The sequence below is a fragment of the Nyctereutes procyonoides genome, unplaced genomic scaffold, assembly GCF_905146905.1.
Source record: "Nyctereutes procyonoides isolate TBG_1078 unplaced genomic scaffold, NYPRO_anot_genome, whole genome shotgun sequence".
Taxonomy (NCBI): Eukaryota; Metazoa; Chordata; class Mammalia; order Carnivora; family Canidae; genus Nyctereutes; species Nyctereutes procyonoides.
This window is the reverse complement of record NW_026575042.1, coordinates 9,498,398-9,511,304: the sequence shown is the minus strand read 5'-3', so window position 1 is coordinate 9,511,304 and position 12,907 is coordinate 9,498,398. Positions and strand designations below refer to the sequence as shown.

At 43.3% G+C, this 12,907-nt stretch overlaps 1 protein-coding gene across 4 annotated transcripts in view; it reads right to left on the bottom strand.

Moving 5' to 3' along the window:
• The window catches only part of MOBP (myelin associated oligodendrocyte basic protein), a 58,004-nt gene that overhangs the window by 30,208 nt on the left and 14,889 nt on the right, over positions 1-12,907 (bottom strand). For 2 of the 4 annotated variants that reach the window (XR_008663974.1, XR_008663973.1), the window contains exons 3-4: positions 1,605-1,814; positions 1,057-1,329 (exon numbers count right to left, since the gene is read on the bottom strand). Coding sequence is in view for 2 of the 4 variants with exons in the window: in XM_055321741.1 (XP_055177716.1) it covers positions 1,053-1,329; positions 1,605-1,810 (483 nt within the window). In the remaining 2 variants the exon portion in view is untranslated. Of the gene's footprint in view, positions 1-781; positions 1,330-1,604; positions 1,815-12,907 lie in introns of those variants that run through there. The other 2 variants (XM_055321741.1, XM_055321742.1) reach the window with 1 other exon arrangement.

Here is a 12,907-nt window from a genome sequence, read left to right as displayed (position 1 = left end):
CAGGGAGGGAAGTCTCTGTACCTTCCACTCAATTTTGCTGTGAACCTAAAACTGACCTAAAAATGAAGTCTATTTTTAAAAAGAGGGGCAGCCCTGGTGGCGCAGCGGTTTAGCGCCGCCTGCAGCCCGGGGTGTGATCCTGGAGACCCGGATCGAGTCCCACATCGGGCTCCCTGCGGGGAGCCTGCTTCTCCCTCTGCCTGTGTCTCTGCCTCTCTCTTCGCTGTCTCTGAATGAATAAATAAATCTTAAAAAAAAATAAAAATAAATAAATAAAAATAATAAAAATAAAAAAGAGAAAAGCTGACCAGTCTCAGATGGGACAGACAAAAACATGTCTATGGCTCACCTTTTGTCTCTGCATGGCCTCCTTTTATTCTCTGCTTATCCTAGCCTAACCTCCTCTGTGAGACCCCAGATGGGCAGAGCCCTGCTCCAGGTTCCCATAGCTCCATATACTTGCTGATTATGACAATATTAAGGCAATCACGCCCCACATAGTGACCAACTATTCTCTTGTTTCATCCTGGTGAGTCACAACCTGGCTTGTTCACTGCTATAGTCCCATCCCCCTGTATGATATATGGAACTCTATGGTATGCAATCAAGTTTGTTGAATGACTTAATAAGTGAATGAATGAAGGATCTTGCCACTGAGATTAACATCAGATGAAATGTCAGGAGGATGGGTGCATGAATTGGCTGAACCAGTTCCCTCATCACCCTTCCTCCTCTCTCTGAGGCACAGTGACGGAGGGCCTCATTTACACAATCTATTACTGGGGTGGATCTCTGAGTTGATCAATTAATCAACCGATCAAGTCCTCCTAGACAAAAGAAGCAACTGATACTGCCATCGGAAGTCCTGTACCCGCAGCTCTATGAGGAAAACACAAGCCACACTAGTTATTTCAAATGAGGGGATTTAATGCAGGGAATTGACACAGGTTTGGTAAGGCCAAGAGAGCACCATTGAGGTAACCCAGATGTTAGTAAATACATGAGGCAGCTACTAACCTTAGGGCTGGGGGAACAAAAGGGAAGAGATGGTGTTACCAGAACCTAGAAGCTTTGATGGGGGACCCCCCACGGCTGGTGCCTGGCCCTCTCTGGGGGCTGCTGCGCGGCGGCTGCTTGGACTTCTGAGGGGGGCGCTGCTTGGCTGGTGGTGGTCGGACCTCTGGGCGGGGGCGTGGTTGACGCTCGAACCTCGGAGGGGACCGTGGCTTGGCCGGAGGGGACCGTGGCTTGGCCGGCGCTCTGACCACGGCGGGGGGTGCAGCTGGCTGGTGCTTGGGCCTCTGAGGGGACGTTGCACGGCGGCTGGTGCTGAGGGGGCCAAAAGAAGCTGGAGGCTGGAGCCATGGCTCTCCTCTGCTGCTTAAGGGATGCTGACAGGAGCTGGAAACCGGGAGGCAGGCCCTGCTCCCCCTCCCACCTTCCGATCGCCCTGCAGCACCTTCCAGCGGCAGAGTCTAACGGGGAGCGGACTGCAGGGCGTTGGGGGACGAGCAGCCCAGAAATCGCAGAGCAGAGCAGGCGGGGGCGTGGAGCGAGACCGCAGGCCGCACCTGCAGATGCCCAGGGCAGCGCAGACCACTTACCTGGTCTTCTGGCAGGCACAGCAGATCCAGTCCTCTTCTTTCTTCTGGTAGAAGCAGCCACTTTTACAGATGCTGTATTTCCGATCCACGATCTCACGTTTGGAGTTGAGGAAGGTGAATGGCGGGCAGCAATGTATGCTGAAGTGCTCTGAAAACTTCTGGTTCTTGGAGAGTCTGGGACCCTCCTTAGTCGTTTTTTGACTCATCTCACTAGAAATCATTGGAGCAAGGAGCAGTGGGGAGAAATAAAACAGCACATGAGGTGGGGAGCTTTCTACTCAAGGAGGCTACTCCCTGCTACTCCCATAGTCCAATATTAACATTCAGCCTTGTCCTACACCCTGACTCTAGAAGATCAACTTCTTGTCCAACTCTATGGAAAGGAACTAAATTAAGAGTTTATTGATTTTTATTTGCACAGTTTTTAATCATGTTTTCTGAAAATGGACACATTTTCACTTATGTTTTAATGACCCATTTAGTGTAATAAAAATATTACAAAATCAAACATATTTGTGGCAAAATAATAGTCTAGGTTTAGGAAAGGCGTTTTCTCTAAAATATAATAATAATATTTCGGTACTAAAATTGTAATCATCATTCATACAAAATTACTACATAGCAATGAAAAAGAACGATCAACATGTTTGCATTTCATAAACATAATCTTGAACAAAAAAAGTGGCTCACAAAGGAATACAAGCTGCCTGATTCAATTTACATGAGGTTCAAAAATAGGCAAAGCTAGTCTACAGTTCTAGAAATCAGAACGTAGCTATGTTTAGAGAAGGTGAAGCCCGGCTGGGAAAGGGCACTGGGAGCCTGTTGAAGCCAGAGAATGTTCTGAGTCTGGATCTGAGAGGGATCGCTTTGGGTGCACATGCATGTCAAAATTCACTGTGGGAGCCTGGGTAACTCAGTCAGTTCAGTGCCTGACTCTTGACTTAGGCTCAGATCATGATCTCAGGGTCATGACATCGAGCTCCCTTGGTTGTACTTCAATCTGGCTTCTGTTCCTTTCCTTCCAAAGAAAAATGGTTTTCCATAGCCTCCCAGAGACCTCCATGCTATCAAACCAGTTGTCTTCTTTGATCCCTCTCTCCATCTAAAGGCTTCCTCTCCTGTCACACTACATTCTCCTAGAATCCCTCCTCCATCTCTAACCCCTCTTTATCCTTTGGATAAAGGTTCACCCGCTTTATCTAAAACCGCTTTATCCAAAACTTTTAATGTTGCAGTTCTTCGAGGTACAATAAACAGGAAGTGATTAATGGGGTCATCTTCAACCATTCACTTAAACACTTATATATTTAGGTCAAGCGAAAACAGTGCTCAGCTGCTGTCAGGGACACAGAGCTGAATCATCACAGTCCTCAAGAGAGTTATCCACAATCTGGGTAGACAGGCAGCCAAGGATGCACAAGGGGTGTTGACAGCCACAAAACCCACTTATTGGGCCCAAATCTGTACCAGATCCTGAGGGAGTTAAGGGGATGGTTCAGATTAACATCCTGCTAACAATGAGCTTACAGTGTAGAGGAGGAATATTACATAGATGTCAGTAAGTGGGATATAAAGACAGCATGTTCTGCAACATGAGAATGTGTGGGTAAATTGGCCTGGAGGGCTCACAGGAGGACAATATGCTGGGGTGGGGAAGCAGGTAGAGAATCATGGGAACAAACATCACATCTCACCCTAAGGGTTTGGACAGTCAGAGATAAGAGTTAGTGGAGGGATGGGAATGGTTGATACCTAAGAAAGACACAGAGGGTCAACTACAGTCCGCCTGAGAGCCCACTCTGTCTGCACTGCAGTGTGGGAGAAGCGAGGGTGGCCAGATGCAAGTGATGAGGCAGGACAAGATGTTAACTGTCATCATGAAGGATCTAGTCCTGGGGACTGGGAGCCCTGTCATGGCCATCAGCCCATCAGTCATCTAAATAGATGAGAGAGAGGGAGATCATCTCATTTTCTGGGATATGGTGACTTGAAGGCACTCAGGACATTCATGGGGAAGTGGGCACCCAAAACACAGCAGCTATGGCCGTCAACTTGTGAGTCCTTCAACTCATGGAAGAGGCACAGCCTTGGGGACGGATGTGGTGAGTATGAACTGAGCGAGGAGTTGGGCTGGGGAAGGCTGCCAGGAGGAGTCACTATGTTCAAACAACCAGGAGAGGGGCAAGGGAAAGGAATAACAGAGGCAGCCAGAGAGGTGGGCGGAGGAACACCCTCTTAGAAGAGGAATTTCCAAATTTGCAGAGAAGGACATGGTCAAGAGTACCCAAAGAAACCCTTAAGGCAAACAGGTATTTTTCAACCAACCAGAAGCTAAAGTTGATTTTTAGGGTCTGATTCATCGCAAGACTCTTAAAGATCTGTCAAACTCTTACCCAAGTTCTGCACAATGTGGCAAAGTTCAGTGCAAGTCTCTGCTCTCGTGGGAAGCGATGAAACACTCCAGGACTAACCTGTAGGAGTCATTTCTTTAGACTCCTAGCACATGGAGACAATGTTACTCAACTTTTCATGGCCAACCCAGACATCCACCAATTTCTCCAGTTTTCTGGAATCCTCTTTTCCGAAATGGTTCAGGCATTCATCACAAATAGCAGAAAATCTAGCACCTGCCCTAAATTTTTAAAAATGGCATGGAGTAAGAGCTGTGATTCTGAATTCCTGTTCTGACTGAATTCTCAATTCCCACCCACTTGACTGATGCCTTGGCTCATTCCATGCATGGCCAGACCTTCACCCAGCCATCTCTTCCCCCAGCACAGAGAAAAGTTCTCAAATTCTCATTGCAGGAATTTTCTCACCCTCTGCCTTCCCCCAACAAGTCCAGCAGAAGGCAGTCTCACCTCCTGCTATCCTCTGTGTGTGGTTCCCTAAAGGAAAAGCAGTTCCCTTCTGTGGACCTTGACATTCTTCCTGGGCAAGCAGATGAAAATTCATACCCCCTTTCCCCTAGTAAAATGTTTATAGTCTATGGAAAGTCTCTGGCTACTATTTCTCCTGCTAGCAGAAACCCAGCATTTAGTTGCTGGGGTATCTGATTAATTGCGTATACTCCCTGCCTCTCCAACTCTGCCCCTCAACAATGCTCCAGTTTAGGAATACTAAGCCCCACGTGCTAAGCAACAGCAACACACACGCGAATCATCCTTTCCCAACACTCCAAGCTTACTAGTAAATTAGGTATAACCACAGGCAAACAGTGGAGGAAAGAACTCACGTTTACTGAGCATCCATTACATGGTGGTTGCTTCACACACTTCACCTCATTTTAGAACATGGCATCATCACCAACAAACTAAAGATGAGAGAAGCTAAGGAACAGGACCAACTCCATAAAGCCAGAAAGAGGCAAACAAGGGATATAAATCCATATCTGTGTGACTCCAACATCCCAGGTCCTTTGACCAGACCCATCACTATCTGTGCCTCCTGTGCTCAACCCTCTTCTCCCAGAAAGGTTGGACTTTGAAGGACTGGAAATGGGCCTAGGATGGGATATGGCTGCATAGATGCAAGGGTCTATGTCCCAGGGTGAGAAAGCCTGTAAGTTAGAGAAACAGCTCACTCCAGAAGGAAGAGTAGAGAATGGGGAATATCATACAGCATGGTGTCCCTGCCAGAGCAAGAGGCCCATGAAAGGACACTAGAATATAAACTCTGAGTGTCCTGGAGGCAGTGTGACCCTCCTCCATCCCTTCCCAACCAGCCCTTAGTGGGTTTTAAAATCTACATTTACTGTTGAAAATTAGAAAACTTGGATGGATAAAAACAATAAAAATTCCTAAATTTGTATCCCATAGTTAACACAAAATATTTGAACATTTTTTCCTTTTACAATAGTTACATATAAATATATAGTTAATAAAAAGCAGGATCATATCTTACATACTGTTCAGAAATTATATACGTGGAAAAATCATTCATTTTGTTTAAGTTTTACAGATATACACATTATTTATAGTATTCTTATGGCTTTTAAAATCCGTGATAAATTTATAGTTACAACCCCCTTTATAATTCATATATTTGCATCTTGTCTCATTTTTCTTGAGTCATCTTGCCAGCAGTTATCCAACTTTATTATTCTTTTCAAAAGCAAGCTCTTGGTTTTCTGGCTTGTTTCTTTCTCTATTTTTTTCTAGTTCATTAATTTCTGCAGACATTTATTATTTCTTTCTTCATTTTTTTTCAGCTTGTGTCTTTTTTTTTCTCTATTCTTTAAGTTTTTTAAAAATTTTTTTACTTATTCGTTTGAGAGAGAGAGCACAAGAAGAAGGAGAAGTACAGGGAAAAGGAGAAGCACATTCCCCACTGAGCTGGAAGCCCAACACAGAGCTCAATCCTAGGATCTGGAGATCATGTTTTGAGCTGAGGGCAGACACTTACTCTGAGCCACTCAGGTGCCCGAAGTTTATTTTTTAAGTAATCTCTGCACCCACTGTGGGGCTCAAACTCATGACTTTGAGATCAAGAGTCGCATACTCTTCTGACTGAGCCAGCCTCGTGCTCCTCCTCTATTCTTGAGTCAAACACTTCTCACATATGCTTTTATGGTTATAACTTTTCCATTAAGTACAACTTTAGCTGTATACCAGAAATATGACTATAAGTCATTTTCACTTCATTTTGAATATAGCTGAGTTCTTCTTTGATTCATCCATTTTTTTTAAAATCTGTCACAAAATTTTCAACTGTACATTAACTTCTAATTTAAATGCATTCTAGTTAGAAAAAGTGGCCTGTGCAATAATGACTCTGATATGTGTTGAGATTTGCTTTGTGGCCTAGTTCATAGTCAATATTTTACAATGTTCCACATGTGATTGAAAAGATTGTGGTCTTTTCTATAACTAATATGTAACAATTTAGGATTGTCTAGTGAAGGTAAAAATGTGCACAAACTACCATCTAGTATCTATTCTTAGGCACAACAGCCATCTTGGATCATGGCTCAACACCGCAGGGGAAGCCAGTGGAAGAGCAGAAAGACTGGAGAAGACTGAGTGCATTGACTATGGAGTTGCTGTTCTAGGACTAACTCTTGAACACTTAACATCTTTTTAATTTTTTAAAAAAGATAGTATGACATTTAATAAGTAAACCATTCATGGCAGATGTTCATAATACATTATAAATTAAATATGGAGACTGCCTAATACCTAAATGTTTGGATCTTTTTATATATCGACCTGCAAGATGCAGCCTGCATTGTGGTCAAGACTTCAAGTTCTGGTCTTAGGATAGCTGGGTTACAACTTGGCTCTGTGCATCAGCCAAGAGCCAGACTGGCTAGCCTCTAAACAAATCTATATCTTCATGAACACTGAATATCTTTTACACAAGAGACAAGACAAACTTGCACCTCATTTAAACCACTATTATTTCAGTTACAAGCAAGCAAATACAATTCAAATTAATATGCTCAATTTCGGGCAGCCCGGGTGGCTCAGCAGTTTAGCGCACCTTCAGGTCCTGGAGATCCGGGATGGAGTCCCCCATCAGGCTCCCTGCATGGAGCCTGCTTTTCCCTCTGCCTCTCTCTGTCTCTCACTCTCTGTGTGTCTCTCATGAATAAATAAATAAAAATATTTTTTAAAAAAAATATGCTCAGTTTCTTCATCTAACTGGGTGGCTTACAAACAACAGAAATTTATTTCTCACAGTTCTACAAGTCGAGCAATCCAATATCAAATTGTAAGCAGATACACTGTCTGATGAGAACCCCCTGCCTAATTCGGAGATGACATTTTTCTTGCTATGTCCTCACATGGTGGAATGAGCAAGGGAGCTCTCTGGGGTCTCTTATGAGGACACTAACTCCATTCATTAGGGCTTCACCTAAGGACTTCATCACTTCCCAAAGGTCCATCTCCTAATACAATCACATTGGAGGTTAGATTTCAACATATGAAGTTTGGGGACACAAACATTCAGTCCATAACAGAAGGGAAGAACAAATAATAATAATGCTTAACTCAAGAGGCCTTTGAAAATATTAAAGTAGGTAAAGAACCTAACACTGTACCTTATGTAAATCACTCACTTAATAAACTCTATTTCCCTTTCATTGAGAATTCAAAGAACCTATCTAATTCTACTGACTTCTTCAGACACATTCTCAATGAATCTCAGTGGGTTATTTCTGATGACATTTAATTCAAGCATTAATTACATCTTTTTTGATGTTAGTGGCTGAAGACAAATCATTATGAACACCGCATGATGTTTTCACAAAAGATGTCACCTAATTGCAGAGCAAAGACAGCATGAACTATCTGGCAGGATGGAGAATTTTAATTTTAAATTAAAATACAGTCTCCAGGCTTTCCAGATATTTCTATATACTCTAAAACTAAAGAGGAGGAAAGTGAGGCATGTATTTGAAGAAGAAGAAGGGAGTAAAGGAGAGGAACCAAAGGGAGGGGAACATGAACCTCACCCCACTATTTATTGAATACCTGCTATGTCCTGGATACTTTATATCCATCATTTCTAGTTCCCAAAATAATCCTTCTAGGTAGTCCCTACTCACCCCATTTTAGAGATGAGGAAATTGAGGCCTGAAGGAGTAAATGCTCCAACATCATGTAATAATAATAATAAAACAGCAAACTCATCACAGTCAATATGACTAGGTGATTGCCCAATATCCATTCTTCCCTTCAATAACAAATCTGGATTTTGCTTGGTACCATGACATACCCAGTTAAACATGTACAGCTCCCCATGTGATCATGTTCTGACAGTGAGCTGCAGGCAAAAGTCCATAAGGAGATGACCTTTTTTTAATGACAAGGCTTTATTCAAGAAGGGATGCTCCTGGGGTGCTTGGGTGGCTCAGTCGGTTAAGCATCTGCCCTTAGCTCAGGTTATGATCCCAGGGTCCTGGGATCAAGCCCCATGCTGGGGGTGGGGATGGGGGGGAGTCCGGGGGAGTCCGGGCTCAGCAGGGAGCCTACTTCTCCCTCTCCCTCTGCCACTCCCCCTGCTTGCGTTCTTTCACTCTCTCATAAATAAATTAATTAATTAAATCTTTAAAAAAAGAAGAGACTCGGGGCAGACCCAGTGGCGCAGCGATTTAGCGCCGCCTGCAGCCCAGGGCGTGATCCTGGAGACCCTGGATCGAGTCCCACGTCGGGCTCTCTGCATGGAGCCTGCTTCTCCTTCTGCCTGTGTCTCTGCCTCTCTCTCTCTCTGCATCTCTATGAATAAATAAATAAATAAATCTTAAAAAAAGAGAGAGAGAGAGAGAGACTCTTCTTTGGTGTGTGCATCCAGCCCAACCCAGCTGTCTCCAGCTCCTAGTAGGTAGGATTATTTCACACTTCTGGACCTTGGTCCATAGGGCTCCTTCCCCTTGCTTCCTTCCCATTCAACAACTGCACAGCAAACACCTCCATCATCTTTGCCCAAAAGCAAGTCATTTCTTCAAATCTTTCCAGAGCCTTCCCTTACCCCAAAGAGAAACCATCACTCCTTCCTCTTTCATGCCCTGACCTTGTGTGCTATACATAATTCTGGGAAAGCATCTGAAAGCTTTTGTCACCCTTACCCTTTCACTGCTTTCTTAAATTTTCTGCCCTTGGAGACTTGTTCAATGCCTGATTCAGAACAAGTGTTCAGTCGATACTTGATTAAAATGACTGAACAAGGATGTCTCCCACAAGTGCTGCCTGTCTCCAGATGTCCCCACAGGGACCTCTGCTCTGGCTCAGGCAATAGTGTATGTTCAATGAAAAGGTACCACAGGAAGCGACCTTTCCAAATGACCTTGAAAGTTATAAAACTGGATTCTTCAGAAAAAAAATTTTTCTGTGAACCCACTACATCTTTTCTTAATTCATGCAAATTAATTAGGAAGCTTTAGTCAACACACACATCCAATTACAAATTCTAGAGATGGCATTAGCATCTCTATATAACCACCAGCTGTGTTTAAACATAGCTTCACTATTCCCTAAGGACACTGCAGGTGGCTTTAGAACCCTAAATATAAAATGGATTTCTTTCCTTTTGTCCATCCTTCCTTCCTTTCCACTATGTTTTCTTAAAAGAGAATAGGGAGGTGAGGTAGTTATTTAATAGCATTGGCATTTAGCCCTTGTCTTAGGCAGTCCTCTGGTAAGGAAAGACAATGCAAGTAGTGAGCTGACATGTTGCAGCTATGTACTCCTTACCTCCACAGGGCATCACAGGAAGTCAAATGTGGAAATGGGTACAGGCTCTGTGCAGTGAAGAGTGGATGAAAGTCAGTACTTGGGAAACACAGAACAATCCTTCAGTTCTTGTCAAAGCCATGAGCAAGGGCCTGCACTTGTCTTGTTTAAGGAACTCAACATGGGAGAGACAGGAGGCAAGCCTTCACCCTCTCATGGTCCAAAACCAGTGAGAACAATATTCTGGCTTCAGAAAGCAAAACTCCAAAGGAAGATAATGATCAGTCCCAAGGATGTAATGTGTTATATGGATTAAGGAATGGAATGTGTAACATATATTTGGGGAAATTTTAATTAAAAACCAAAGCAAGATGGGGCACTGAGTGGCACAGTTGGCAAAGTGTCTCTTGGTTTCTGCTCAGGTGGTGATCTCATGAGTCTAGAGTTGGAGCCCTGCATTGGCTCCACACTCAGTGAGAAATCTGCTTGAGTTTCTCTTTCTCGCCCTCTGCTTCTCCACACCCCCACCCCTGCACACGACCTCTCTCCCTCTCTCTCTCAAATAAATAAATAAATAAATCTTTTAAAAATACCAAAGTAAGAAATTTTATTTTATCTTTTATTCACTTTTTAGCAAGAAATTTCAAATCCATACAAAATCAGCTCTGTTGCACCCCCCAAAAAAGGACTTTTTCATTTCGCTATAATTATATAATTACAGTATTACAAGCCTATTCCATGCTGAATACAAACTGGGAAAAGAGAGACAAAACTAACTTCTGAATTTATTCTGCCTTGATCATTTCTGGCGTAAATTATCTCTTCTTATAAGTGGTCAGCTAAAGTTCAGCTCCTTGACAGAACTATTCCTGCCCTCCCTCTGATCTTTCTAAAGGTGGATAAGGGTATGGGGAAGCTGGTGGTCTTCATGGCTATGAGGGAAGAGGTGGCTAGTTTGGGTAGTATCCTCGTCTGCTGGCCATGGAATGCCATAGCATGAATGACGCAAGTTACTGCTAACCCCAGCAAAGCCACTGGTCATCAGGGTCCCTGTTCAGTAGCCCCCTACTCTGTCCTCTCAGCTCCTCCATATCTACTTGAGGCAACTTCTGGCTCCTGTGTGTGTCATGTGTTACAGGTGGGGAATCAAGAGTCCTATCTTGGGACCATTGGCTTAGACAAGCTCCCCAACCGAAGCTGTGCATTGATTCATGGGCCACACTAGATAGGCAACCCCAGGGGCTTACAACCTGTCCTCACTGCTCCTACTCAAGTGTGTCAGTAGGACCCATCACCCACCACACGCATATACACAATTTCAAACCTATCTGGATGATTCCACCGCACCATACCACAGCCCCTGCCATGATTCTGAGGCTTCATCTGGAGAAAAGAGAGAACATGAATGTTTGCTTCTTAGCTTTCTTTCTCTCCCCCTACCTTGAATAAGCTTTCTGGAGTGCAGAGTTCTTCCATAAATTCACAAAGTGAAGAAGGCTTAAGCAAATAAGGACATGCTCTTCTTAGGCCTTTTTTCTCCTTTACCCAACTCCTCCCCATACATGGCTATAAATTCTCATTAAATCCCCTACTGCCACCCTCTCTGCCTTCAAGTGATTAGGAAAACAGTAAGGAAGAGATGGGAATAACCAGGAATTGCAATTTTCATAGACTTGTCTCAAGAACAACATGAAATGTCCAATTTTTAAAATACTAATTTAGGGGCACTGGTCTAGCTCAGTCAGTGGGGCATGCAACTCTTGATCTCAAGGTTGTGAGTTTGAGCCCCATGTGGAGATCATTCAAAAATCAAATCTTAAAAATAAATGAACAAATAAATAAAAATAAAATACTAAATTATTTCAAAAGCATGGAGAATTAACTTCAAGTGCTTAAAATACTTATAAATCTTGAATGAATTTCTGTCAAACCTTGCCTCTATTTTACAATTTAACATTTATTCTCTGAAAAGCAAAGACCTTGAGAGTAATAAAATCTTTAACCTTTCATTCTAGAAGAGGAGACTGAAGTAAAATACATTTCCAGTAATAATGTAAGAATATGGACAGGAAATACTAAATGGCTTTTTACTTACTGGGAGGGACATTCTCTGGGGAGATGGTAGGAAAATCCCCAATTTAATTTCTGCATATTCCCCAAGAAACAGGGGATAGTCTTTCAAGACATTGTTACAACAGAAAAAGTACAACATTCATTATTCTACACATTTCTTTAAATTAGGCTAGCTTATGAAAGGAGAAGGTGGTCAAGGGAATCTTAGTATTTTTGTACAAATACAATGGAATCGGCAAGGCTTTGACTTTTGTTTAATTATTGATATTCTTATGACTGATTGATCATGGAAATATTAAGTAGCCATTTGAAGGCTGACTGAATATTAGGCAGCCCTTTTACAAAGTGAAAGAAGCTGTATTAACATAGAAAATATGTTCAAAATACCAAAGTGAAAGCCACAGGTAGCTAGATTATTTATTGCATGCATCAACTGGAGGAAGCTGGCCATTGCAACTAAAGCCAGCTGACTCTGGGAAATGAACTAGGGGTGGTGGAAGGGGAGGAGGGCGGGGGGTGGGGGTGAATGGGTGACGGGCACGGAGGGGGACACTTGACGGGATGAGCACTGGGTGTTATTCTGTATGTTGGTAAATTGAACACCAATAAAAATTAATTTATTAAAAAAAAAATAAAGCCAGCTGACAGCCCATGTGGTAGTGTCTTAGGTACCCCCAGACATCTCCAGTGGTTGCAGCCTCAGCCAGGGTTGGTACAGGAACCAGAAGGCCCCTAGCAAGGTGGCTGCAGGCTCAGACACTGTCTTGAAGAGATGAGCTACTGGTCCTCAAGCAAACTTGGGCAAATGTTCAAGCTGGTGAGCTCCCTCTGGAGCATCAGGAGGAGTTTTGGAAACAATCTGTGATCATAAATGACAGAGGGGACCAGGGGACCCTGGTGGCAGAGGGGCCAGGCGACATCAGGCTGCACATGTAAAAATTATACACAGAACAAGACTAAAGTAAGTACAGCCAACACAACACTAACATTCAGCCATTCATTCAAACATCTGTTGAATGCTGAAGTGCCGGGGGCTGAACAAAACAGAGAGGT